General features: G+C 40.5%; 1 protein-coding gene across 14 annotated transcripts in view; it reads left to right on the forward strand.

Moving 5' to 3' along the window:
* The window catches only part of ESRRG (estrogen related receptor gamma), a 599,908-nt gene that overhangs the window by 202,756 nt on the left and 369,758 nt on the right, over positions 1–27,394 (forward strand). For 7 of the 14 annotated variants that reach the window (XM_046680125.1, XM_046680123.1, XM_046680128.1 and 4 more), the window contains one exon: positions 7,362–7,523. The exons of the other annotated variants lie outside the window; for them this stretch is intronic. In XM_046680125.1, coding sequence (XP_046536081.1) covers positions 7,378–7,523 — 146 coding nt within the window. In that variant the 5' untranslated portion in view covers positions 7,362–7,377. The remainder of the gene's footprint in view (positions 1–7,361; positions 7,524–27,394) is intronic. 14 annotated transcript variants of the gene reach the window in all.

Here is a 27,394-nt window from a genome sequence, read left to right on the forward strand (position 1 = left end):
TCTCTTTGTCGTCAAGTACACATTTCCATTTCCGGGGATTTTTTTCAAAGCTGTGTTGGCTGTTTTGGGGTGGATGGTAGGTAGGTTTACTGCTCTACGAATGCAGTCTGCATGTTGAAAGAGCGCATTCTCCCTTTCTCTTCTCCATTCCCTCTGCAACCTCCTTGAGGATGGTAAAATGTGTGGTGGTTTTGCTCAAGTTGTGGCAATCTATTTGGCTCTTCACACCAACCAAGAGATGAGAGGGTGAGGGGTGGCCTGGCTCCTGGGTGACCCTGCTGTTTCATCTTACCTGTCTTCTTTCAAATAGCCCCTCGGAGGGGTGATCCAGAGGCTTCCTGGGTAACTGGCAAGCACAGGATGCCCATTGTAGCTCTTTGAGGGGCGATGACAATTTCCAGCAGCCAGACCAAGAGAAACTGAGCAAATGGAAGAGATTTGAGGAAACTTCCATGCTTACTGAGAGAAATTTGAGGGAGAAATTTGAATATAAAGCATAACTTTTCACAAACTAGTGATTAGTACTCTTACATCCAATTTCTTCAACTTATATTCGGATCTTTGAACAAAGGTCTTGAGAGTCCTACTTGAAAATGAATCCCTCCTGGTTTTTGAACATTTTCTCAGAATCTAGGATTCCTGCATGGGGTAAGGAAATAGGTGAAGGGCCTTTGCCCTGTCACCTGCCTGTCTGTTGACCTGTTTGGTCCTCCAGCCAAGTAGCAGTTATGGCGGCCAGTTCCCAATAGGCTGCCTTTGCGTGCAAGAGATGGGTGACCTCCTGCATTTCGTCCCCACTGCCAGATTGTTACATTGAGAACGAGGAATGGGGGTGTTGGTCACCCTGCTGGTCTAGCAGAGGAAGTACTGAGGATTGAGGTGCACAAGAGCGAGCCATTCGCACTGCTAGCTAAGTGAGCCCTTTTGGAAATTGTACAGTTCAGTTTTTTAGTGGTTTTGGCTACAATTAGACGTGTTTACATGGTCGAAGCCCTTTTTCATACTGAGACATTTTACCTGAGTGCTCCTTCTGAGAAAAGCTGCAAGTTTTAGAAAATTGCAGGGCCACTAATGGTTTGAAAAATGACCTCTTCGCGGTGTGTTTCAATTACAGCGGGGGAAGAGTGAACGTTTTCCTAAGTAACATTTTATTTCATTTGTGTAACGAAGCTCATATAGTAATCAATATTAAATATGCGATGCTATCCTGGGGCCAAGTACACATATGGATATGCTGCTAATACTAATAAAAAAACGGAGAATTTTCCTCTTCAGGAAACATTACAAATATTTGTTTATTAATCCCCCTTGGCAGAGCTGAGATTAGAACTCAAGCTTTTGCTGCCAACTGACTGACTTTATCCTCTGATGATAACAGAGCTCATGGAAATAACATACAGGAGGAGAGTGTAAAGTTAAAAAAAATTCAAGGAGAGTTGATATAATTTTTTAGAACTTGAAATAGATTTTTCTTGACCAAGAGCTACTGGAATAAAACTCTTCTGGTGCTTTCCATGTTGCCATTTTCTCTTTGTAGATACGGCATTGCAGTTGCTTCTATTAGTACTGAAATATGATGCATTGTCTATTTTTTTTTCCTCTTCCTAATCCCTCAGGATATAACTGTGGTCCTTTCAAAGTCATAAAAGGGGAAAAAACATACAACTACTGCTTTAATATAAGCCTCCTCAAGGTTTGTAATGCCCACTAACAGCAATGCTTACAACATATAGAGTTTTGTACGTTGTGAAGTGCTTATTGCCTTCATGATATTATTTGACATTCACGACTGCCGTTTGAGGTAGGCAGATAGAATTTTTTTGTTTTTTTCCTGAGGAAGATTCACCCTGAGCTAACATCTGTGCCAGTCTTTTCTCTGTTTTGTATATGGGTTGCCACCTCAGTGTGGCTCATGAGTGGTGTAGGTCTGCGCCCAGGATCCAAACCTACAAAGCCTGGCCCACAGAACCTGAGCGCACTAAACTTAATCAGTGCACCACCGAGCTGACCCCAGTGACAGGTATTTTTATTCCCATGATAAAAGTAGTTAACAGACTCACCGTGCCTTGTGGATCCTCAAGGGTCACAGAGTGAGTGAGCTTGGAAAAAATACAGTCACTGCTTAAACCCAGGTCTCATGACTCGAAGGCCACAACCTACTCATCATGGGGAACAATAATGGCACATTTAAAAAACCCTGAATATTGAATACAATATTCTCTATACTTTCTTCTGGTATGGTTGGAAAACTATAAATATGAAGGATGCCTATATAGAGAAATACTGAACCAGAATTTTATATGGGCACACCTCAAGACTTTTCAATAGATATCATGATATCATCAGTAATCTAGAACTGAACACACAGGAGGTGCTTATTTAATAGAATGTTAGTATGTGTTATTTACTAATATGAATATGCCTACTAATATATATGAAGAGACAGATGTAAAAGAGGTTGATTTGAATAAACATATGTTTGTATTCTCCAGGTATTTTAAAAATATACATAAATGCAGACAAGTGTGGGCTTCAAAGTTGGGCAGACTAGGTTTGCATCCTGTTTCTGCCATGCATAAGTGACTGTAAGACTTTGGATATATTAATATACCTTTTCCAAGCTTGTTGTTCTTTTTCAACTGTAAAATAATGATTAAAAGACCTACTAGAGGGGCTGGCCTGGTGGTGCAGCGGTTAAGTGCATACATTCTGCTTCAGTGGCCCTGGTTTCGCCGGTTCAGATCCCGGGTGTGAACATGGCACCAGTTGGCACGCCGTGCTGTGGTAGGCGTCCCACATATAAAGTAGAGGAAGATGGGCATGGATGTCAGCTCAGGGCCAGTCTTCCTCAGCAAAAAGAGGAGGATTGGCAGCAGATGTTAGCTCAGGGCTAACCTTCCTCAAAAAAAAAAAGACCTACTAGGTAAGATGATTTATGTTGGTTAAATGAGTGCTGAATAAATGTATATAAAGTGTGTTGGATATAAAAAGCATTCAATAAATGGCTATTACTAATAAGCAAAAGCAACAGATGTATAGAGGTACCATTTATGTTGGAGTATAGATTAACTGCGCATGAGTAAATGCTTCTTTTTTTATTTTCTTTCTTTTTTTTTTTTTTATTGGCACCTGGGCTAACAACTGTTGCCAATCTGTTTTTTTTTTCCTGCTTTATCTCCCCAAACCCCCCCGTACATAGTTGTATATCTTAGTTGCAGGTCCTTCTAGTTTGGGATGTGGGACACCACCTCAATGTGGCCTGACGAGCAGTGCCATGTCCGCGCCCAGGATCCAAATCCTGGGCCGCCGCAGCAGAGTGCGCAAACTTAACCACTCAGCCACGGAGCTGGCCCCTCTTTTTTTGTTTTCTTTCTATGGTAAAATTGGTTTATAAAATTGTACAGATTTCAGGTGTATGTCATTATATTTTAATATCTGTATAGGTTACATCATGTTCACCACCCAAAGATGAATTACAATCCGTCATCAGGGTATATGCTTCTTAATGTGGACATGCCTACAGTCTCAAAATTTGCTTAGAAGTTATCCTTGTCATTTAGCTTTTTTCAGGGCCCCTTCTTATCCGTGTACATAGGTGAGTTTTAAATAAGTTCACGATCCTGGTAAGGAGCAAGTCCCTTCACACATTTGGTTTATTCCAGGTCAAATAGACTTTCCATATAGGCAATGATGGATAACACACCTCACCATAACAAGGAAAGCATTGTCTGCCCCATTTCCTGCCATCAAGAGTAGAATGGTGTTCTGTCAACCTTATTCCATGGTGTCCTATTTATTAGAAATGCCAAATTCTCATCCTCTGTCCAGTCTTGTGACTTGTGCTAAATGACCGTGAATTGCTTTTGTAAGGTCAAGGCCTTTGTGACAATACAGTGAAAGTTTCAAGGAAGATGGTGATGATGGATTTTTCTTTAATTCGTTGGAGTGCTTGTAATAAAACTAATGAATGGAAAGGACTGAACATTTTCACTTAGCTGCATAGAGTAAAATCCTAAAAATAATTAGTGGCTGAGATGCTGTGTGGTTATTTTAAAATGCTGTTTCTAGTTTGTAAAGATCTTGGTTTAGCTTGCTTTGGAATCAAGCCATTTGGGAAAGAGAGAAAAACCTACAATGTGTGTGTGTGTGTGTGTGTGTGTGAAGAGCTTTTTCATTTCCATGCAATAAGAAAATAATAGATAATAATTAATGTTTTTTTTAGTGCTTTATAATTTCACAAATTTTTCTCTTATTCATATTAACTCATTCCTCACAAAAATGCTTCGAGGTTAGCTTTATTATTCTATTTATTTTAATGAGGATGGATATGGCTATATGTGATTGAGATTACCCCTTTAAGTTTACATAGCTAATAAGAATCAGGAGTTTAGCCAGGTTTTTTGACTCAAAATCCAGTGTTCTTTGTACTGTACCACATTCGTGTTTCTGTTTTTTTCTTTGTTCTTGTTTATTTGTTGTGTTTGTTGTTGACGCTGGGAGTTCGGTTTTATTTTTGAAACAAGGCTTCAACACTTCAGTGCATTTAGGTTTAATCACGTGTATGTGACTCTCAGATCTCAGTTCAACAAATAGTTGTTCCACTAACACTTTCTGAGTGTCTAATGTATGGAGGGCTTGGTGTTGGCATTGTACTTGGCTCCAGGAAGTCAAAAGTAGATTGGGTGAGGCCCTTATCCTCAGGGAGTGAATCGTATAACTTGGTGTTGGATCTTTGCAGTCTGGTTTTGCCCTCTGGGAACTGGGTACCAATCCATGGTTTGATAAACCCCCAGGTGACTCTGTGCTCTATCTTTCTTAGACAGGGAAGGTCGCAGGGTTATTGGTCAACACTGGATTTTTGTGAATCTGGATCATATGTGGTCTTGATTGAGGCTTTATAGCTCTCGATGCCTTATAGATTATGACGTTCTTCACATGTATTATCTCATTGGATCTCCATGTTAGCTGGTGAAATATTTTTTATTACCTTCAGTTTAGAGATGAGGAGCCTAAGGCTATACAAAGTCAAGGCATTGGGCCTCATTTTCCTTATCTGTAATGTGATCTAGTTGAAAGTTTCTGGAAGTTTCTACCCATGTATTCCAAAAGCAAGGTCAAGGAACAGGTATGTGTGACTGGTGAGGGTCTTAGTCAGTTCCAGCTGCTATAACAGAATACCATGGACTGCATATGGTGTGACTTAGACAACAATCATTTATTTCTCTCATTTATTTATTTCAATGAATAAATTAAACATTATTTCTGGAGGCTGGGGAGTCTAAGATCAAGGCACTGGTAGGTTCAATGTTGGGTGAGGGCCTACTTCCTGATTCACAGATGGCCATCTTCTCTCTGTGTCCTCACATGGCAGAAAGGGGTGAGGGAACTCTCTGGAGTCTCTTTTATAAGGACATCAATCTCATTCATGAGGACTCCACCTTCATGACCTAATCACATCCCAAAGGCCCCCCGCCCCCAATACCATTACATTGGGGGTTATGATTTCAACATATGAATTTTGGAGGGACACAAACATTCATTCCATAACAGCAGAGATCTGGCCTGAAATGGCCAGTAGCAACCAAAACATTAGTTTTTTTAAGTCTTTGCCTTATTTTTACTATGCATATGAAATTTGCATTTTACTCCATAATATATGTTTTAATGTAAAAAATTGTTCCCCAAACCCAAATCAGAATAAACTCTATGCTACAGGGAGCATCCCGGGTTTCTTCCTGGGGGTGAGTACCCTCTGGCACACTGCCTTATATGGGGGGGTACCCAACAAGCCCGGGTAAATCCTGCATCCTTCCAGGTTTAACTCTTCTATGTTAGAATTAGTGATCTTCAGTTCAGCCCAAGGTTTTACAGTTTGCTCTCTCTCTTTTTGTCTATCTAATTGATTATCTACCATTTTATCCCAACAACAATTCCAGGGAATTCTCACAAGGACATACAATAAAATATATAACATCTGAAAATGAAGATGAAGAAAAGAACATAGGCTGTCCTCGCAAGATTAAGTTGGGGTGTGTGTTGGGGGGAGATGCCTATCTCTCGCACTTGCAAATTTACTAGAAATAGACAATTGATTTGGCTCAAAGCTGCTTCCCGTCCCAGACACTCTCAGCCCGAAGTTTGCCTGGTCTGTATCATCCACACTTACCAGGAGCCCACACTTATCCTAGTCCTGAAGACTGAGGGAAATTTCACCTTTGGGTCCACACAAGATGGACACAGTCCCTGAATGCCAGCCATCCTGATTAACACTCCCATGGCAAGACTCACACAGAGTGTGGTTTGGCTGCTTGGTACAGCATCCCTGAGGAAAGCTGGAGGATGTAATACCAAAACCCAGTGTGACTGTGACACGCCTCAACCCAGGTTTTCTGCCTGCAAGTGCAGTGTGATGTCTGACGAGGATGGATTACACTCTTGTTTCTTCTCCGTCCAAATTGCATTCTGGAGAGAGTTAAGAGAAAATGTATAATAATATTTTCAATGCGGTGTTTTTCTCATTAGGAGAGAAAATGAGTAAGTTGGAATTTTAATGGTGAGCGTTTTTAATAGCAATCCTTATGATTTATTGTTCTCCTTGGGATTTTATTCACAGTCCTAAAATCTTAATAAAAATATATATAAAAAAAGAGGAGTTGCCTTCTCGCTGGGGAGCAAGTTTTCATAGGAAAGGGGAAGAAGAAATTTGCACAGGAGACTCAGAAAGAATGATATTGATTCTTTGTGCCTTCCTTCATTAGATGAACAGGAATGAGAGCCAGCAAGAACAGGAAATAGATCAACTGGCATTGTTCGGATCACGCACTTAATTTGAAACTTTTGATTTGAGGAGGTCTCAGATTATGCACTCTAAAAATATGCATTTCTAAAGTTTATATATGTCTGGTTTATTCTAGTTTGTATACACAGTAGTCAGCCACTTGTGAGAGGTCACAGTACAAAGGCGTCTTCTACTGGTGGCAGAGGTGGGGGCAATCGCTATTCCTTGGTGATTCAGGTTGGCCAACAGTAGTGATAAAAAATTAGACTGGACTGCATACATCATGCTCGTTCATTTTGAAATAGACTCACAAATTGCTGCAAAGCCCTCGCTATTTCTTCACAGCCCTTTCCTGGTTCCAGACGTTTGCTCACAAATGCAGCATTTCCCCGCTAATGCTGTGCAGGTTGATAAAACAGTTGCCGAGCCGGAATCCCTAAAGAAATTATTAATTATCTGGTTAATGTGCATCAGGCTGTGGGAGTGTGAGATTAATCACCAGCAGTGGGATGAGTTGCTGAAGTGGATTTTGGTTTTTTGTCTCCTGTCACTCGGTAATGGCTTTCCCTTCCTTCGCCATCAGGTGAACAGGTGCAGAGATGCTGTATTTTCATTTTCCCAGAGTCAGGAACAGCCGGTGGCCAGGCGATGCCTTTTCCTCAGTCCTGCTGCATGAGCAGTTTACAACATGGAGTATCACCTACTCAGAATGTTCCAGCTCTTGGAGATTCTCCCAACGTGACAGGTCCTACGTCAACTTTTTCAGTGTTCCAAATGCATGCGCGTATATACCCACATCCCCCCAGCATACGTACACTCACCTATACACATGCGCACACCTATGCAGACAGTTCTAAATGTACACAAAAAACATTTGGAGGTATTTCTGGATGCGATGAATGAATCCATGCTAAACACTGCGTCTCATTTCTTTCTTTAGAAACATATTCCCTATCTCTACATGTAAAAAAAAAAAAAAAAAAGAAAGAAAGAAAACAGAGAGTAAAAAGCTGTATGTGGCTACTTCTTTGAGAGAGAAAGAGAAGTTCCACACTAGTCATTTGGTAGTTGGTAATATAACACAGATATTGCAAGAACTTTCTGGATTCTTCCTTTACTTTTTCTCTTCTCACCTAGAAGAGCGAGGGGTCCCATGACCTAGGATGTTCTCTTCATTCAGGTCGATCATTCATGTGTGACATAACCTCCTCAGTATGACAAACGTATTTTCAGAATGTGAATCTTTGGTTTCCGGGATGTTAACGTGTCTTGGAGTTTGTGAAGTTGCTGAGGAAGGTAGGCTAGTGTTGCAGGTTGTAGAATGCAAAGCCCATCCTCGCAGCAAGTGACCCGAGAGCAAGTGACTCTGCTGTTCAATTAAGACTGTACTTCCCAACGGTCTTTCCTCTGGGCGATGACTGGCCCTAGAAGACCACGGATGCTGGAGGTTGCCATGGATTGAGTGAGTCCGTGTCAAATCTAGCCTCTCTCTCTTCACCTTAGACTGGAGGCTGAGACTTCTCAGGAGAGTATTCTGCTCCACAATGATGCTAAGGATATAAAACAGTCAGCAGCTTATTATATTTATCTAGAGTTGAACACTTTTTCTCTTTCAGTTTGAATAAATAAAATGGAATGGGGGCATATATAATGGGAAGATAGGGAGAGGCAGTCAATTGAAAATAGTAATAAGACTGAAATGTAAAATTTAGGAAAATATGATATTTTATTGCTCTCTAGTACACGCTGGGCTTCTCAAGTTGTTTCTAAGTAGAGGTCTTTAAGGATCTCCTTTAACCTATATATGAAATATTTTGTAATTAATTTTCCTTTAATAACCTGATATTTCTTGGGAGCTCCAGATTCTGGGGCTACAGGAGTGACAAGACAGACAGCGTCCAAGCATACACAGATCTTAAAGTCTAGTGGGGATGTTCCATTATTTAAATAAGTATACAAAGAAGTGTATAGAATTCCAGACAGTGGTAAGTGTTAGGGAGAAAATAAAATGGAGGTACGATGGAGAATGACTAGACAGTCAGAGAAGGCTTGAACTTTAAGGGGTAACCTTTGAGATGAGAACTGAATAATGAGAAGGAGCCAATTGTAAAAATTGGCTGGCAGAATGTTCTGGAAGATGAACAGCAAGTGGAAGGGCGTTGAGGTGGGGATGAGCTGGGCTGGTTCAAGGAACAGAAAAAAGCAACACAACTAGAGCCTAGTGAATGAGGGACTGTCTGAACTTGAAGTCTGCAGGGAAACTGAGACCCAGGAATATTCGGTCTTGCAGCCTCCAGTAAGAAGTGTACATTTCATTCTGTGTGTGGGATGGACAGCCGTTAGTATTTGTTGGCGTGAAATGTGTTGAAAACCTGAAAGTTCATGTAAGTACACCCTGTGCAATATTTCTTGCATCTTTAATTTGCTTCGCTAATCTTTCTTTATGCATGCTACGAAGAAAAATTCAGCGTATATTGGATTTTCACAGGAATTCTGAAATGATTCCAGTTTGAATGAAATAAAATGCCATTTTGTGCTGGATGGCATTGAAACGAATGTCACAGGCAGTTATCTGCCCTGGGCCCTTAATCTCATTTGGGGTGAGGAATTTTCCTTGAGCGGTTCAGAAGAGGGTAGCCTTCTGTTATGTGTATTCTCTTTATATCTCTGCTCCGTGCTAAGATCCCAGTAATCGCTTAGAGCCCCAGAATGTCTGCCTTGTTATAAACTTCCAGGCAGTGGCTGGGGTTTGCAGCCACATAAAATGCAGATGATTCATTTGTGTTTCGAAAATCTAAGCCTGCCCGATAGTCACACAGCTGCAGCGGGGTTGTTGGTGTTAAACCGTCTCCTGGGCTTCTCGTTGAGCATCCTGTCTCAGGTGTTTGGGTTACTCCTACCTACTCGTAGGGCTTCCTGAGCTCACTCTTAAGTAAAGCCAAGTCTGCTTTGTTAAGCTCAGCAGTTCCCAGCAGTAAAGAGATAAGAAAGAAGGAAAAAAAAAAATAAGTATCTTTAGCAGAAAGGAAGCTGTGTTTATAACAGGCATTAAGTACATTTTTTAAGTGATTTTATTTAATTTTGGCAATCGCACACAACATTTACCAGAATATTGAAATAGCCTATAAACTTTGATGTTTAACGGAGGGTTTGATTAAGCTGCTTGTTTCTGGCAGAACCAATTCATTTGCAGGTAGAATCTTCTGGATTATTTTAGGAATGTAACTTACAGTGTGTCATCCATGAGGGGGGATTGTTATTGTTTATCTTATTTAGAGAATTAAGAAATGAAATGTAACTAATTATCAGCTGGGGGAGTGATTGATTTGCAGTAAATATTATAACCTGTAGCCAGCTCTTGAGTTTTCATGAGTTACTACTTGTGGAATCCTACCTATTTTGTGCTAGAAATTTTATTGGAATTAATAAAGCAACCCTGCAAACCAGCCCTGATGGTCTAGTGGTTGAAGTTCCACACTCTCACCACTTTGGCAGCCTGGGTTCACTTCCCAGTTGCGGAACCACACCATCCATCTGTCGGTAGCCATGCTGTGGTGGTGGCTCACATAGAAGAGCTAGAAGGACTTACAACTAGGATAGACAACTATGTACTGGGGCTTTGGGGAGAAAAGAATAATAATTATTAGTAAAAAAAAATACAGCAAGCCTGCACCGTTGGTATGAATACTATCCTTGCTGTGTAGGAGACAGAACCTTCCAGAGGCTCAGGAATGTGCCCCAGTAGAGAGTTGCAGCCGGGCTGTTTGCAGAAGCCCACTGCCTCCTTTCCTTGTGCCTGGGGCTTTGTGCCACCCTCCTTGAAGCAATGTCCAAGTGTCTAAGCAAGAACATAATTGGATCCTGGGTAGAGTTACCTCATGTCTTGTTAATGAAATAATGGTTCGTACCTGGTAGCCTGCTGTCAGTGCTGGGGAGGATGGTTGGTGTAGACGGCATGTAAGTGGCATTCAATTTAACCAGGACATCCAGTGCCCTCATCCTCAGTTCCCCAGGGCACTTCTTATTTTCTCAGATGGATTTTTCTCCTCTTCATCTCTGGGTATTTCTCCAAATGAGGCTCAGTGTATCCCCTGAGTGTATAGGCCAGCAGGGACCAGCTGTGCAAGGTTCTGCTGCCTGCTGTTCCCTCTGTAAATCACTTTCACACCCTCCATTCCTTACCGCTAGGGAATCAGATCCTAAGCATATTGCTTCAAACCTGTAATCTTATTTCCACTATTTCCTCCATGGTTCCCCCGATCCACACAAACACAACCACACATGTACATGCACATACAGTCAGTCACGAACACGCACAAGTGCGCACACACTCTCTTTGCCTAAGTGACTCTTTTAGCTTGAAAAAGAGATTGACCTAGTGCTAGATAAGTCATGGTCTTTCAAAAAAAGCACTCCATAAAGAATTACCTGCTGGGTAATGTGTGCTGTGAACATTTCCTGTGACAGAGATTTGCCACGGTGAGGTATTATGCAGTACTAGTAAGGTACACTTGAGGACATGCGTCTTGGATGCACAATACACTAAGAGAGTCAGAGTGACATGATTCCAGGTATGCTTTACAAAGCTGGGAGAAGCATGTATGCACATACACACAAATATGCAAACACACACATACATACAATTATACTCAGGTGATTCCCTTAACATCGGGTTATGAAAGCAACCCCAGTACTATGCTCTTCACACAAAGGCTATTCATAAATGTTTGATGAAACAATGAGAGCTTTGTACTATCCGGACAAGTGGGAACATGAAAACGGAAAGAAGTTCAGTTGGCCGGCGATCACTGTAGACCTCAGGCCAAATATGTCAAGAGTAGAGAACCGTCACTAGAAAAGCTGGCAGGTCCAGTGCTACATGTGTAATCTATCAGCATGGCCCAGGAGGTGGAGCCCCCTCTGTATTGATCATTGTTTCGGGTCTTGGGATTGTTTTCAATAGGGAGCCACAAAACCATTTCCAATCTCTCCTGTTTTCTAGCAGGTAGAAGTCTCAGAAGAGATGGGAATCTTCACCAACTCACTACTAAGCTCCAGAAGGTGTTGAAAATAGGTCCAGTGTTGACGCATGTGTAGGCGGATACACTGGAGGATGCACAGAGAGGACTCAGGTTTCTCCTCTCTCTTTTTTCATGGAGGCAGGAATAATTAGCATTATTTTCAAGGTCAGAACCACCCAGGACCACAGTACAGGATTGATATAGAGGATGAAGAGAAGATTCAGAAATTAGAAGTTTAGGAAATAGCAGTTGGGGGATGAGCCTTGTGAAGATCATGCTGATGGACTTCAGGTAGAGAAAGAAGTATTGGTAGGCAGCTTGCTCCTAATTGATTTGTGTGAATACAGCTACATAGCTAAAAAGAATACATTTAAATTTTAGAAAGGGGAGGGATGACTTCAATTATACACGGAGGAAAATCTCCTGGAACCAGATACAGTGTCCTAGATGTTGGAAGTGGAGAAAGGAGGATTAATAATTCCATGCAGGTGAGTTGACTATAGCTTTGCTTGGAGCACTGTATAAATTCCCAAGGGCCTTTCTAGCCTCTGACTCTCTGATTCTGCTCCTCCCTCTTTGCACAACAAGGTAGGTGCATTTCTTGGCTATCCCAGCCCACCTCCATGTGCCCTTTCCATTCCAATCATGTTTTCCTAACACAGATACATCATCACAGGATTAAGATGCACACCACAGCAGCAGTGAATCTGGGATTGCCTCTCATCGTGGAGCCTTAGTTTCCTCTGACATGACTGCCAGGAGCAAGTGAGTGAGAAATTTGGGCCCCCTGCATGAATATTCTAGAAGCTTATTTCTCTTGGCAATGTGACACCCTTAGTGCACTTCTAACTTCTGCTATTTCTCTTCATAGTCATTATCTGAGATTCACGAGAACTGGATATGGTTACGGGTCCTGGAGTTCTCTCTGGTGTACACTTTGCAATTTAAAGATCAAGATATAGTAAATGTACTATGATTACCTGTGAGCTCTTAGTGTAACTAAAGGGGATCAAGCTGCCGTGGTTTAAAATTTTATTACATAATCTACCCTTGGTCCACTCCTTACAGTGTCAAGGTCTTTATGATTTGGGACCAAAAGATAAAACGAGGCTAACTCTTTATATAAAGGTTTGAGATAATATGATGGGTGTATTAGGATAAAATTTATACACTAGGTTAAAATTCTTTCTGCCTCAAACCAGACTGAACTGTTACTGTTTCAGAACATACACTGCAAGACATGCACACACACACTCTCTCTCTCTCTCTCTCTCACACACACACACACATACTCACACACACACCCCAGAAATCATTTTGCTGCATTCTCTAACTGCTTCTGGGAGCATTGTTCCCATTTCTGCTTTACTCTGGGAGCTTTCCAGTATCCACAGGCTGACTTCTTCCCCCACCCTTCTGGAGAAACAGTAAGCATGTTGATTTAAACCTGAATAATTAGAATATTTTGTTTGTCTTTAGCAAAACTCTGAGAATTCCAGATTTGTGAATTGTCAGCCTGGAAACGTTGGTCGATTGTTAGAGGTAACTTAGTTTATCTTCTTTGACCCTCCTCTGTAGCTCCTGACCATTGAGGTCTATATTAAGGGCAAAAAATGGTTGTTTATGGGATATTCTATGCCTCATTATTTAAATCTTTTATAGAGAGGTTATAAAAGCTTCTGATTCTGAAAGGTAAAAAATAGCTACTTTGGATTTCTTAAACAGCTTTATGATAGCACACAGAGAGAACAAAATTCTTGAATTTACAAAAGCAAAGAAGCGAAGGGAAAACACCCATCTGGTCTACTGGAGTGAGTGATTCTGATACACGAGTCTTAGGCATAAGATATAACTCAGTGGATGAAGCAGTGGGTTATGGCTCTACATTCAGAGACTTGGCAGGTAACCCAGCTACCTTCTGGGCCACTGTGGCTACCAGCACCTGCCAGGTCTCCCTTCTGGATGGGCTGATTGGCTTCTGTTACTTTTGCCACCTACCTTTTGTTTGGGCGTTAGCCAAACTTTCTCTGTCTTCCTCCATAAGCATATCAATGTTAGCCTCATCTGAGTATCTCTGACAGCTTCTGTAGAGGCTGTGTGAGATCTGTAATGGCATGTTTGTCAGTGCAAGTGGGGAGCAAAGCACACTGGAAGAGACCTTATGCAAAGCACCTTCAACTTTCATCATGGCTGGTTAAGTCCCTCCAGGTGCTCACACGTTGAAGTCAGAGAGGAATGTCAGAGGCTTTCTGTTCCAGTGGGAATTCCAAAGAGATCTCCCAGGTCTCCTAGATGGCTAAGTCTAAACTAAGCATCTCTTTCCCTCATCTTCAGTGTCCCTGAGCAGACAACCCATTGCCTTTGAGCCTTTGTTTTCATGGATAAAATTAGTGGCTGGAGGAGCAGAAATAATAACGTGAACGTCTTTCTTTCAAATCAGTGTTCAACAATAGTGAAGAACATAAGCACTGTGAACATTGTCTATAACATTCAGCACTCATGAGACTATTTATTCAAAGAATAAATTCCAAATGGCCCAGTAAATACTATTAATGAAAGTGGTTAAGTACTCATATGGAAACAAAACCCAGGGTAGATAATTCATGTGTCTTTGGTTCTTAACCTTGAAACTTTCTTGTCACTATCTGTAAAGTTTCTTAACCATTCATCTCCTAAAATTGTCCCCAATTTTTTTAAAGGAATTCACAACATATGTACAGATGACCAATCTGGTGTGCCCTCCTAATTTTCTTGAGACCCTTAGAAGTCCTTTCTAGCCCTACCTGTGACCCAGGATCCTGCTAGAGAGAAGCACATGCTCTTCCACTCCGGAGGCACTGGAGTTAATGAGAGTGTATTGAGTTGAAGAAACTAGGGCTGGAGTGGCCTTTCTCATTGCCAAGCTAAGGTCTCCTTTCCATCTTGGACAATGGCAGAGGAAGATGTATCCTAGTGTTGCGTAGACGTGCTTTCCCATAAAAACAATAGTTCATTTACTTATGAATTACGTGGGCTTCTCATGTTCTAGGCTCTATGCTAAGGGCACAGCCTCATCATCCCATTTCACCCTCATAATTTGTGAAGAAATGGTTTTATACTTATTGTACAGAAGTCTGCTTTTGCCTAGAATGTGTATTCGTTGTCCAGATGAGGAATGCCTACTGTGTGCCAGGAAATGAGCTAGACCCTGTCCAAGATCACATCCCTACTAAGTGACAGGATGGGACTGGACTTAGACACAGCTCTTCCTCCCCATCTGCCACGCTGCCCATGTGGGTACAGCAATACTGACATGGTGACTCCTCTGTGAATGGAGAGGCGATGTCTCACTTTTTTCAATGACTGAGTTCTTCAGAAATAGTGTCCCCCACAAAAGGAAATGATTACAAATTTTCCTAAAATTGAACTGAGGCAATCGAACCCTGACAGTGAAAACACCACCATCCTGTATTTTGGATGGGCAAGGTAATTTCACATATTTGAGCCCTTTATTGATTCTTCTAAACCCCTGCTCCCCTTTGCTCCCTTGCTAATCATACTCTTGGAGGCTTGATTCTAAGTCCTAATCGTACGCTTTGCAGGGAAAGCCTATATGAACAGGTTGAAAGTCTTTTTGAAATGGCAATGCCATTTAAGAAAATGTGTGCTCTTAACATTGGACAGCCATTTTCTGGGTGTCGTTCACAAACTCACTGGCAGTGCTAGTTAAAAATGCAGGTTTGGGGCCAGCCCGGTGGCGCAGCAGTTAAGTTCACACATTCCACTTCGGCGGCCTGGGGTTCACTGGTTCAGATCCCAGGTGCGGACATGGCACCACTTGGCTAGCCATGCTGTGGTAGGCCTCCCACATATAAATTAGAGGAGGATGGGCACGGATGTTAGCTCAGGGCCAGTCTTCCTCAGCAAAAAGAGGATTGGCAGCAGATGTTAGATCAGGGCTAATCTTCCTCAAAAAACAACAACAACAACAAAACTGCAGATTCAAGCCAGCCCCAGTTGTCTAGTAGTTAAAGTTTGGCGCTCTCACTGCTTTGGCAGCCCGGGTTCACTTCTTGTTCGCAGAACCACACGACCCATCTGTCAGTTACCATGCCGTGGCGTCGACTCACATAGAAGAACTAGAACAACTTACAACTATGATATGCAACTACATACTAGAGCTTTGGGGAGGAAAAAAAACAAGGACGAAAACTAACAACTTTAAAAACAATGCAGATTCCTGTGCTCCTTCCTTGATCTATTTAATCCGCATTTCTCAGGGTGGCCCAGAACTCTGCATTTTAAACACCATACAAGGTGATCTTCAGGCACACTGATGTTTGAGAACTACTGATGCAAAAACAGGTGATCTAAGGCAAAAATGGGCAGGGGCATCTCAAGTGCTCCCCCTCCAAGAGTTAACTTAGTGGTTTTACTCTTAAGAACTTTTTTGTATGCCAAATCCAGAGGGTCCTTCCCATTTGTACATTTCCTTCCCCACCATTCATTTCTTCCCAGAGTTACTTTTTCAAACTTCCGTGCTCTTCATGACTGATCAATGAACTTACACATGAAAGCCCAACTTAAAGTCTTCTCATCTCTTTTCATCCCCTCCACAGCAAATGCCCTTTCATCTTCTCAGACATTCCAAAATGTGGCAAAAAAGATGGCTCGGCAACAGATGCAATTCTTTCTAGGTCTCTAGGTAACATTTTAACCTGTGTAATGTTCACTGCACAGCATCTTAAGTAATATTCCAGGAAATACGCTGCTGCTTGTTAAAAAGGATAGGACCCCAGAGATGTCTTTAAATATGCCTGTAAAGTGAGAGGTGCCAAGAGGAAGATAATATGGCTGATTATAGTTATTTACCTTACATTTTCATTCGCTTTTAACTGGGTGTAATTTAGGGGCATGAAATCTCTTATTGGAAGTGTATTTGCATTAAACAGCTCTAAGCAACCATGAAAGTGCAGAAACTGAAAAATTGACAGACTGGGTTCCTAGAATCCCAAAGTAGCATTTTTGTAATAGGCATACAAACAAATCGAATAAACATGTTTTGCTTCAGCGATTTAAAGAATATGGTCTTTGGAGTCATTTGTCTTTTTTTAACTATCATTTCTAACCTTTTCATTGCCTATCTCTAGTTTGCAGCTCCCCCTAACAATCTGTGGCAATTTCCCAACCAGCTGTTGGTGTTCTAGTGCTGGTGTTTTGTTTCCAATTCCTTGAGCTATCAAATCAGCCTATAAAGGGGATTACCTGAGTGCCATGGGTTCCCAGGTTTGCATTTAGTGGTAGGTTTGTTTTTTTGTTTTTGGTTTTTTGTTTTCTCAAGATGCTTCATTGTCTGGAAAGTATGCTTGGAAAATTGCAATGGCCCTGAATTACAATGCTAAGGCCAAATATCAGAAGATGCTTCCCGGGTGAGCTCCTCTTTCTTCCCAATTGACAGCAACAAACATAAGCATCGATCTGTTGAAATTTTAGCTTGATTTTTTCAGATATGAGTAAGGGTTTGCATAGACTTTCTTTGGAATAGAATGTGTGCTCATTTCATTAGTCTTGGCATGACTAATGGCAATGGCTAACTGAAAAAAAATCATTTGTATATACTTACCCCTGGAGACAATGAGCAATCAACAAAATCAGTGTTTACACTTGGACTTGGAAGAATGAGTAAAAGGTGAAGCTTCATCTTTTGCTTAGGATTTTGAATCTCTAATTCAAGAGAAAGAAAGGAAGCCTATTGTTTGTGTTCTTTATGGTTATCTTCTTATTTTCACTTGGACACACTTTGCAAACGCTAATTTTTCTGTTTCAGGAGGGGATACTGGCACTTGTCAAATTACTAAATAGAAAGAAGGAAAGAGGAAGAAAACTGAGGCCTGAGAGAGGAGTTTTTTTGATTCCTTTTTCCTTTTCTTTACCCCGCCCCACCCCCCACCAAGTTATATTTTAATTCAAGTCTGTCTGACTCTAGTTAGTGAATGTGTCTTCAGTAGCATCTCCATCGTTAGGAGGAAGAGTTGGATCTAAGCTTGTTTGCAGAGTCATAAATAAGATTTTCTCATTTGAGAAGTCCCTTTAGCTTATCTGGAACTTGCTAACGTAGGAGAACATTTGTCTCCTTCAGAGGAAAATTTTATCTTCCAATTAGAGCTGAGGAAAAAATTCTCAATGAGAGACTCTGTGTAAACGGACTACCTTTGTTTTCTCACCATCCTGATGAAATGACAAGGACTTTTCCCCCTAATTGGCCCTCTAGTTTTTGATCCCCATGTATGTTATATGTGCCTTCTATCAAAAAACCCCAGAGATCAGGAGGTCTTAATGAATAGGCTTTATGGTCTTCCTCTTAGATAGATGTCAGTCATAGTTTTTTAAAAGTGAGATACAAGCAAAAATAGTTTCCAAATAATTTCCCTCACTTGAAAGAAATGAGAGGACAGTCTTATGTCCTGTCAATAGCATTTTTTTTCATAGTCCACTTAAAAAATTGAGGGCAGTTTTACATCTCAAGGAAAAGGGATGTCCTTTTATAAATTAAAACCAGTATGAACGCTGATGGAAAGAAGGTAAAAAGAAAAATCTTATTTCTTTGTGTATGGGGCAGGTGTTTATACCGACCTAATTTTTATGGTTTGTCCTATTGATTGAAAGAAATAAGTATAGGGAGATACACTATAAATACATAAATCAGAGCTGTACCTTAGCTTTGAAAAGAAATATATTTTAGCAAGTTTTTAAAAATTAATTAATGGATAATTTTTTTTTTTGGTCAGGATAAAATGGACTAAAAATAAACAGCTGTATACTACTTCATTAAGCTGCCACTCGGAGTGATTTTCCCATTGATTAGTTTTAGGGCTAATGCTGGTTCATTCCTCATTTCATTGCTAATTAACATCAGCGCAGCTTCTGACCACTTGACCGTGTTCTCTGGTGAACATGTGCTGGTTTGGCAAGCAATAGATCTCTCTCCCTCCCTCCCGTCCCCCCACTGCCTCCTTCTCCAGTCCCCCCCTCCCTCATCTTTGCTTCCTCCTAAAAATAAGATTTTAAGCCAGGAGGGAAGGAGAATAGCCTTTAAGTTATAGCCTGATATTTCCTCTGTAAAGACAGCAAACTTAATAAAGAGATTATATGCAAGCAAGAGAACTAAATATAGCTACTCTCCCCAAGCGTTTGATTGAGGGGCTGTGTCAATAGAGCTGATTCACTCAGGCTCCCATCTGAACTGGCTGGCTCGGTTCATTTTGCATTTGTCTCGTTGATTCAGGCTTTCTCAGAATATTTACAGGACAAATTACCTGACTCTTGGAGTTATGACCAAAGACCTTTAAAAGAGACATTGACGATTGGCTTTAAGGCATCTATTTTTTAAGACTGTGTACCCTTTAGTTACCGAGTCTGTGAAATGAAAGCCACCGCCAGGTCATAGTTTCTTGATCTGACCCATAGTTAGAGCTGTTGTGAGATGACCCACCGCCAAGCAGAACGTGGGTGATAATCGGAGCAGAATACTCAATTTGGCAGCCCAGGATTAGGGATGGGAAAAATCCACCGTCTAAACATAATGAAAATCACTTGCTTCTGTTCCAGGTCAGGAGGTCAATATTTTGACAAACTCAAGCCAACATGCGTTTTGGAAAAGCCTTTCCAGAATCATTGAATAATGTGTTGTTTTGACTCAATTCCAAATCATAGTGTCTCTTTTAATTGAATCAAACATTACGTTGCCTTTAGAAAATAATTTCAAATTCGTTTTGGTTCTTGCAGTTCCATGCATTGTATTCCCCAAGTAATCACACAGAAGGCTTCCTTCTGATCCACCTTTTAGGAGCAATCTCTAGAAGACAACCTTGACGTTTCTTCTGCTTTGTACCATAGTCATTTTCCTTGACATCATCATTATTCCAATAAGCATTTTAGTATGTATCTCTTGCCTTTTTGTTTACATCTTATCATCTATATAAGATCGGAAGCTCCTTGAGGAAAGGAACTATGTCCTATTCATATTTGCAATTAACTATAGACGTATTGGTGGCTTTCTACTTGCCAAACCTTGGGCTTACAGCAAATGATGCATTCAGCTGAATGAATGAAGGAGATCCATGTTTCTTTAATAGCAACATCATTCTTTGGTGATTTATGTTTAACGTTCATTTTATTCCTATCTTTAAAGTTCATGTCTATTCCTGTATGCCTGATGGGGCTCTGGCACTCTATTAGGCACAGTCGACTTTTAGTTGATGTGATAGAAACTGGGGGTAATTACTACTTGCTGAAGCATTAGAAAGACCTTCGGGAATTATTGCTGAGTCTCAGAGGATGGTTTAGATTTTGAGTAAATTATAAACTGTGTCTACTTGTTCACCAATATATTTCCAGTATCTGTGATATTGCCTGGCAAAATTGTTTACTCAATAAATGCTGTTGGAGGAAGCAAAATGGATGAGAGAGAGCATTACAGGCAGCAAGAACCACATGAACACTAGCTGGGAAGCTGGATGTGTATTTGTTTTTACAAGAAATAGCAAATAGTTTGTTGAGTGTGGTATATATCAAAAGAAATCATAGAAAATATGTTTGGAAGGGTAGCTTGGGACCAGACTGTGAATAGTCTTAAATGTCCAGCCAAAGAATTGGGACTTTATTCTTATGGGCAGAAACTGAAGATGGTTAATGACTGATAACTGATAACTGATGTTTATTTGAAGAAAGAGACCTTAAAACAAGGTAAGCTTGGCCATTGTATAAGAAGAACACAAAGAGTTGGCTTTTATTCTGGTTCTAGTGATACCAAGCAGGGCGAGTGGTGGGAGGATGGTTAATAATTCAGATGTGCCTGCTGTAATTGCTGTAATAGCTGACCGCGGTTAAAGTATGTGAGGACAGTGCTGGGTTTGTTGCTGTAGATCAGCTTGCCACTGTTTCGCCCTTTCACTGAATTCAGTTTCTCCTTATTTTCTGGTATAAATTAGCTCAAAGAGAATCCAACAGACTCAGCTTGAATAATGAGGCTCTCAAAACCGCAATATCAACTTTTGCTTCCTTAAAGAGAATGGAAGGAACTGCTTTAAGTACCGCAGCTAAATACCCCATAATATTATTTATGTTATATAGGAGCTAGTTTTCTTTCCCCTTTTGGGGGTAATGTATAAACCCCATAGGGAACCTTCAGGGTAAAACGCAATGCTCTTAGTTGAAACCTAGAGTGCTAGTGGCTGAAAATCAGAAAGGATGTCCCTTTTCCTCTGAAATCACCAAATAAACAGATCCCCAGAGAGAGAGTCTCCTTCTTGGTGACACCTGATATGATATTTGCCCCTAAAATAGTGTAAGGCCAGAGTTTAAAATTATGTTCTAGTTATCTGAATGCCACAAGAAGCACACTAAAAGTTCTTCATTAAGGAATGTTTTCTTTGGTAAATTATACCATAACTTCAAATTTAAATATCTGCTCACAAAGAATCCACTGACTCAAAAGTAGGCACAGAGGGAAAGACACATTTCCTCAAAAGTCTTCTGTTTGCTCTCAAAACCTCCATTCCTGCTGCCCTCTAAAGGGAAAAGGTCTCTGTGAACAAAATTTAAAAGACTAAGATAGGGGCCAGCCCAGTGGCCAAGTGGTTAAAGTTCTGTGCCCTCCAATTTGATGGCCTGGATTCATGAGTTAGGACTCTGGGCGTGGACCTACTGCACTCATCAGCTATGCTGTGGAGGTGTCCCACATACAAAGTAGAGGAAGATTAGCACAGATGTTAGCTGAGGGCTGATCTTCCTCAAGCCAAAAAAAGAGGAGAGTTGGCCATGGAGTTAGCTCAGGGCTAACTCACACACAAAAGTAAATAAATAAAGAAATAAATAAATAAAAGACTAAGATGGAGAACCAGCTCTGGTGGCCTAATGGTTAAGTTCAGCGTGCGCTGCTTCAGCGGCCCAGGTTCAGTTCCCAGGCACAGACCTACACCACTCGTCAGTGGCCATGCTGTGGCAGCAACCCATATACAAAATAGAGGAAGATAGATGTTAGCTCAGCGTGAATCTTCCTCACCAAAATAATGAAAAAAAAAACCCCAACTAAGATGGAACTTTATTGAGAATTCATCTCTTAATTGACCCACGTTTTGACCCACATTTTGCTGTTTCCATGGTGTGTGACTCTCCAGAATATAAACCAATGAGGTAACTGCAAGTGTCTTTTGCCAAGCTTGGGGTGGGTACTCAAGACAGAGGTAGGATCGTAAGTGAACCACCTGTTATATGTGTGTGTGTGCTCATGCACACATGTGTGTGTAAAGGAAAGGATTTTCTTATTGGGGTTCAAAGGAAAAGTAAGTTTCTTTACTTGAGCATTCAGCAACAGAATTGATGGTAATAAGGCTCATTGTTTGACTAAAACTCCTTTGCTTGTTGAGCTATTAAGTGACAAAAAGGATTAAGAGAATTTTTTAAAAATCTAATAAAGATGTTAACAATGGAGCATTTTGTGAAATTTGCACGTGAATTTATAACATTAGAATCTGTCGGCAGACTGCTTCGTTCGGCAGAAGGGAAAAAAACTGTACCATACATAGAGGCATAAAAAATGCAACAGCGGAGTTTCCGGCCAGGAAACCTTTTTTTCCATATGGGCATCCATATGTTTTATCTTGAAATCCATATTTTTGGCCTTGATATCCATATGTTAGCTTTTTGCCCAAATAAGATTGTGTAATCATTCTTTATTATTTCTTCTTTCCTAGAAGTTATTACTCTAAGGTTTGAGGGGCAGATAGAAAAGTAAATGGACAATTTTACATACTAGGAATACAGACAGGGAAAGAAGCAGTGTTAGCGGAAAGGCACACACAATGTGCGTGTGTGTGTGTATGTGAATATATATTCATTTTTAAATACGAGGTTCGAGTCTATTTAGTCAAGGCGAGACTCCCATAGGTTGGGTTTTTATATCACAGGCCATCTGTCTCAGGTTAATGCATCCACGTGTCCTACTGGGCAATGAAGAACACTTCCAGAGTCGGGGCAGAGACTTTGGCTGAGGACACTCTTCTGTCCATTGGAATTGCTCAGGAAATATTCACTGTAGAGCCAGGATTTTGTTATTTCCAGCCCAACAGGAGCAAGGATGGGGTGCATCATTCATTATATCCTAACTGTCTAATTACGTGTGAGATTTCCCCTCTGGACCAGGAACTCCTGGAGAATAAAGTTGGAATTGTATTTTATTCATTTTTGCATCCCTAACTCATGGCTTATAGATGGATTTCAAGAAAAGCCTTCAGACCTTTCAAAAGGGAAAGATGTTATGGGCTTTTATAAAACCCCTCAAATCAACAAATCCTCAAGCAAGTAAACACTTTATCACAAGAATTTAATGTGGCGATAAAATTAATTGTATTCAGTCTGTGTGCTGGGCTATCTCCATATTAGATTCCATCTAATATTTTCAACTCCAGCCTAAAGTAAATGAAAAGAGACCTTTCCATCTTTTTCCTCCACTTTCTATACATAATGGAATAATATTAGATTTAAATGACCTCCCATAAATTCACCTGGAATTAACTCTTGATTTATTGAGAATTGATTTACCAAGAATGCAAAGCCAATGGAGAGATGAAATGTCCCACTCAATGAGAAATACTGTTGAGAAACAAAACAAAAACCAAAAACAAAACTATGAATACCTGCTTCTAAAAGGAAAGCCACAGAAACACAAAAATTGTTTCTTTCATGTCAGCACCTCGTTTACCTTCTGGAGATTTAGGTGAAGCAGAAGATGGTGCACAACGAATTTGCAAAGGAGGCTAGAGGTAAGAAATTTCTTTGAGCAGTAATTTTATTTCATTGGAGGAATTTCTGCTGTCAGCTGCTTTCTATCCTCCTTGTCCTGGTGGCCCAGCAAGGTCAGAAGTGAGTGTCCATGGTCTGGCCGCCCCAGGACCTTTGATTGACAGACTGCTGCATTGCTCTTTGCAAAGAAGGCTGCTGCATTGTGCCTAGCATGTGCAAAAACCCTCTACGTTGACCATTTCCCAGGCATTTTGGCTTGAAATTTGTGCTTCAGCAACCTTCTTGAAAATGTGTTAGGGCCACCTCTGCTGGATATCTCTCCGTGTCGAGAGTCAGCACTTTGACCCCCTCCCACCAAACTAGAAAGATGTCAGCAATCTTTCACTTATTATATTCCTCGGAAAAGATGCTGAGGTAACTCTGAGCACTCAGGTGTAACTTCAATTGACAAGCAGAGAAAGTAACAGTTCTCTCCTCCCAGGGTTTTCCAAGGATTTTCTACTCTGAAATCCTGTCTTTTGCCTTTTCTCATTCTTCTGAGGAATGGGATACAAATAGGAGCTTATTTTAAGATTCCTCGGGGCGGCAGTTCATTCCTTGACTCTTCTACTCTTTGCCGCATTACCTCACTGCATTAGTGCTTGTATCTCCCACTGATGGCATCCAGTTTCCTTTCCATTCACAGGGGCCTGCCGGGGATCATATCTCTGATCCACTTAGAAACACAGTGAGCTCTACCCCTGAGAATGTAAAGCCTTTCTCAGTCACATCTATTGATCTTCAGAGCGCTATTTCTGGATTTCCATTCACACACTCATTTGGCATTTGGGATATTGGCTGTTCCTTTGAGGGACAAGAGTTAAGTTGGGTGCTGGGAACCCAATAAAGAATATTTCTCTGATTCTGTAGAAGCAAATTTTTATACAGGTATTGATGGGAGTCTGCATAAGTCCCATACTCCTGTAAGTAAACTAGAGAAAGGTAAAGGATAGGAAATTTATCTTCTGGGCATGCTCAAGGAAAAGAGCACTAAAAAAAAGAAAGATTTTAATAATGTGGTCCTTTCATTGAAGTTTATTATGGTGGAGCTAAGTGTGAAATAAGTAAATAACTAAAATAAACAAACAAATAGTCAAAGAAATTTAGAGGATGATTCTTAGATTGAAATTCCTATTTCTAAAGAACAACAGAGCATATTCCTTTCAAGAGTCAATGATTGCTATAATTTGGAGATAATACATTTTATGATGTGGTAGGAAATAAGGAAAAGGAAGGCTGGAATCGGGTTAAAAAAATTCTTCAGCTGTAATAATGAATTGTTGCCATGAGAAAAACACCTAAATTGGAAGAGAGTGACTGTCTGTCTTAATAAGAGCCATAGTAGAAAGCCCTTCTTGAAACAAAAGTAAAATAAGGGAAGAATTGCATTGTTGAAGGGCTAATTTGATGAAAGTACCTCAGTAAATTGTGATTGCACAGTTAATAAACCCTAGAGCTTTTTTTGGAAGACAAAATTAATTGTTCAGTGGTAAAAAAAATCAATTACAAATTGTGTTGTCTCCTTTAACCAATCAGATGGAGAAACTACCATAATAATGAATACGCAAAGTGAACAGAACCTATGATTGAACTTCATTTTTCAACAGGAGACTGAAGACTGACATTTCTAAATGGGGAAAATATTCCTTCTTAGGCGTTGAAGAAATGTTTCCTGTTCTTTTCCTATAAAAGGTCTATGGAGAGATATGAATGTGTTTAGGTAGACCTTTTAACACAGTTTAACGAAGATAAGTATCTTGTGGTGTATTCAGAGGGGAAGAATTAGGCATTCAAAGAAAGGGCTGGGTGTTTCTGCAGGTAACAGAAAATCGACAAACACTTATGATTAGGTCAGTTATGTTGCTAGGTAGAAAAATGAAGGGTTCCGTACACAGAACCATAGTATATATTTTTTTAAAAAATAAAAAAAAGCATTATTGCATTTGTGAAACAGTTCCAAGTACATGCCAGGATGTACATGTAATACCATTTTTTTAGAAAAGTGACTGCCTCCTTAAGGACCAAGAGTAAGTCTCCCCGTTTTTCTTGACCTAAGTCAGACATGTATTAGGACAGAAAGTCTTGGGATGAAAAGTGATTGTGTTCTGATAGTTCTGACATTTCAAGTTTAGAATCAGTTCCTTGAAACTTAGAAGGTGTTTTTCCACAGTAAGAACGTAATGTATGGCAATTGGACTATTTTGGGAAAGCTTACTTCACTGATATGTGGCTGAAATATTGTACGTGGGAAACCTGGAGTGAAATTGCTCAGAGGGGCCCTGTGGGAAGACCTGGGCTTTGGAGTAGGCCAGAACAAAATTCAAATCTTTCTCCCCACTCAGTGACTGTGGACGTTATGTTGCCACTTGGACTTTCACTTTTCTGATCCGGAAAATGAGGAAAATGACATCCTCTTAAAGGGTTGTGAGTAAATGTTCAAAGAATGAAAGAAGTTATTATAATATTTGGAGATCCTGGCAATCTAGTAATTAAGAAAATAGAAAAACAAGACGCTATTTTTTAAATTGAATAATGCTCTTTAGCTATTAAATGAATTCTTGAGGGAACACGGGCTTATAGGAGGATGAGGAAGCTTCCAAAGGCCTATTCACAGCACATTCATAGATTATGTTGGCGTTGCCAATTCTTCATTACATTTTTTCATACCCAAATGTGGCCTAACTTTTATTTCTTGCATGTTTTGCTAATAGATATGCTTCCTCTATGAATACATTTTACACGGCATTTAAAATTTTAGATTGTAGCTATCAGTTTCTGTGAATGTCTTCCCGCTATGACCACAAAAGTATTCTTATGTTAACCAGCCAAACAGATTAGGGGACATGGAATTTTCTTAGCTCTGACCAGTGAGGTGTAAGGAGGGACAGTTCCCTGTTCCAGCTCCAGGTGGCCCTAGAGGCATGGGACAGTATGATTGTAAAATGGAGTGAATAAAGCTCAGGTTGGCTGGCATGGGGGGAGGGGAAAGGATCCTACTTGTGTTCAGCTAATTGTTCCTACATAAGGGACAGTCACACTCAGAGATGATCCATACTACGTTTGGCCTGGCAATTCAAATCTAAAAGTGAGAGCCAGCCCTGATGGCCTAGTGGTTAAAGTTCAGCGCTTACCACTTTGGTGACCTGGTTCGGTTCCTGGTCGTGGAACCACACCACCCATCTGTCAGTTGCCAGGCTGTGGAGGCAGCTCACACAGAAGAACTAGAAGGACTCACAATTAGAATATACAACTAGGATGTATATACTAGGATATACATGCACTGGGGCTTTGGGGAGAAAAAAAGAAGAAGAAGATTGGCAGTAGAGGTTAGTTCAGGATGAATCTTTCCCTGTCAAAAAAAGTAAAAGAAAAAGAAATAGTTTAAAACAAACAAACAAAAAACTAAAAGTGCATTAGAAAACATGGAAAATATCTTCAGAAACCAATGGCGTTCATTAGAAGGTCAAATAAAGGAAAGGGAGTTAAGAAAAGGGATGAAGGTGACTATTGGCTAGAGTTTCTAGGAAGGGATTTCTGTAGGAGAGGGTCTGAATTTGGCTTTAAAGAATGAGTAGTAATTGGATAGGTGGAAAGAATTGGAAATAAACATAGCTTGTTTTATCAGAGGAAGAAAGGAGGGCCATGTGCAGATCAGCTTCTCTGAAGGAACAGGAGGGTGCAGCTTTGAGGAGCAGTGAAAACTCAGACTGGAAAGGGAGTGAGGGAGCAGGAGACTTCCCCCGAACAAAATCTAACTTGGAAACTTGGAACTCTA

This window comes from Equus quagga, chromosome 12 (assembly GCF_021613505.1).
Source record: "Equus quagga isolate Etosha38 chromosome 12, UCLA_HA_Equagga_1.0, whole genome shotgun sequence".
Classification (NCBI taxonomy): domain Eukaryota; kingdom Metazoa; phylum Chordata; class Mammalia; order Perissodactyla; family Equidae; genus Equus; species Equus quagga.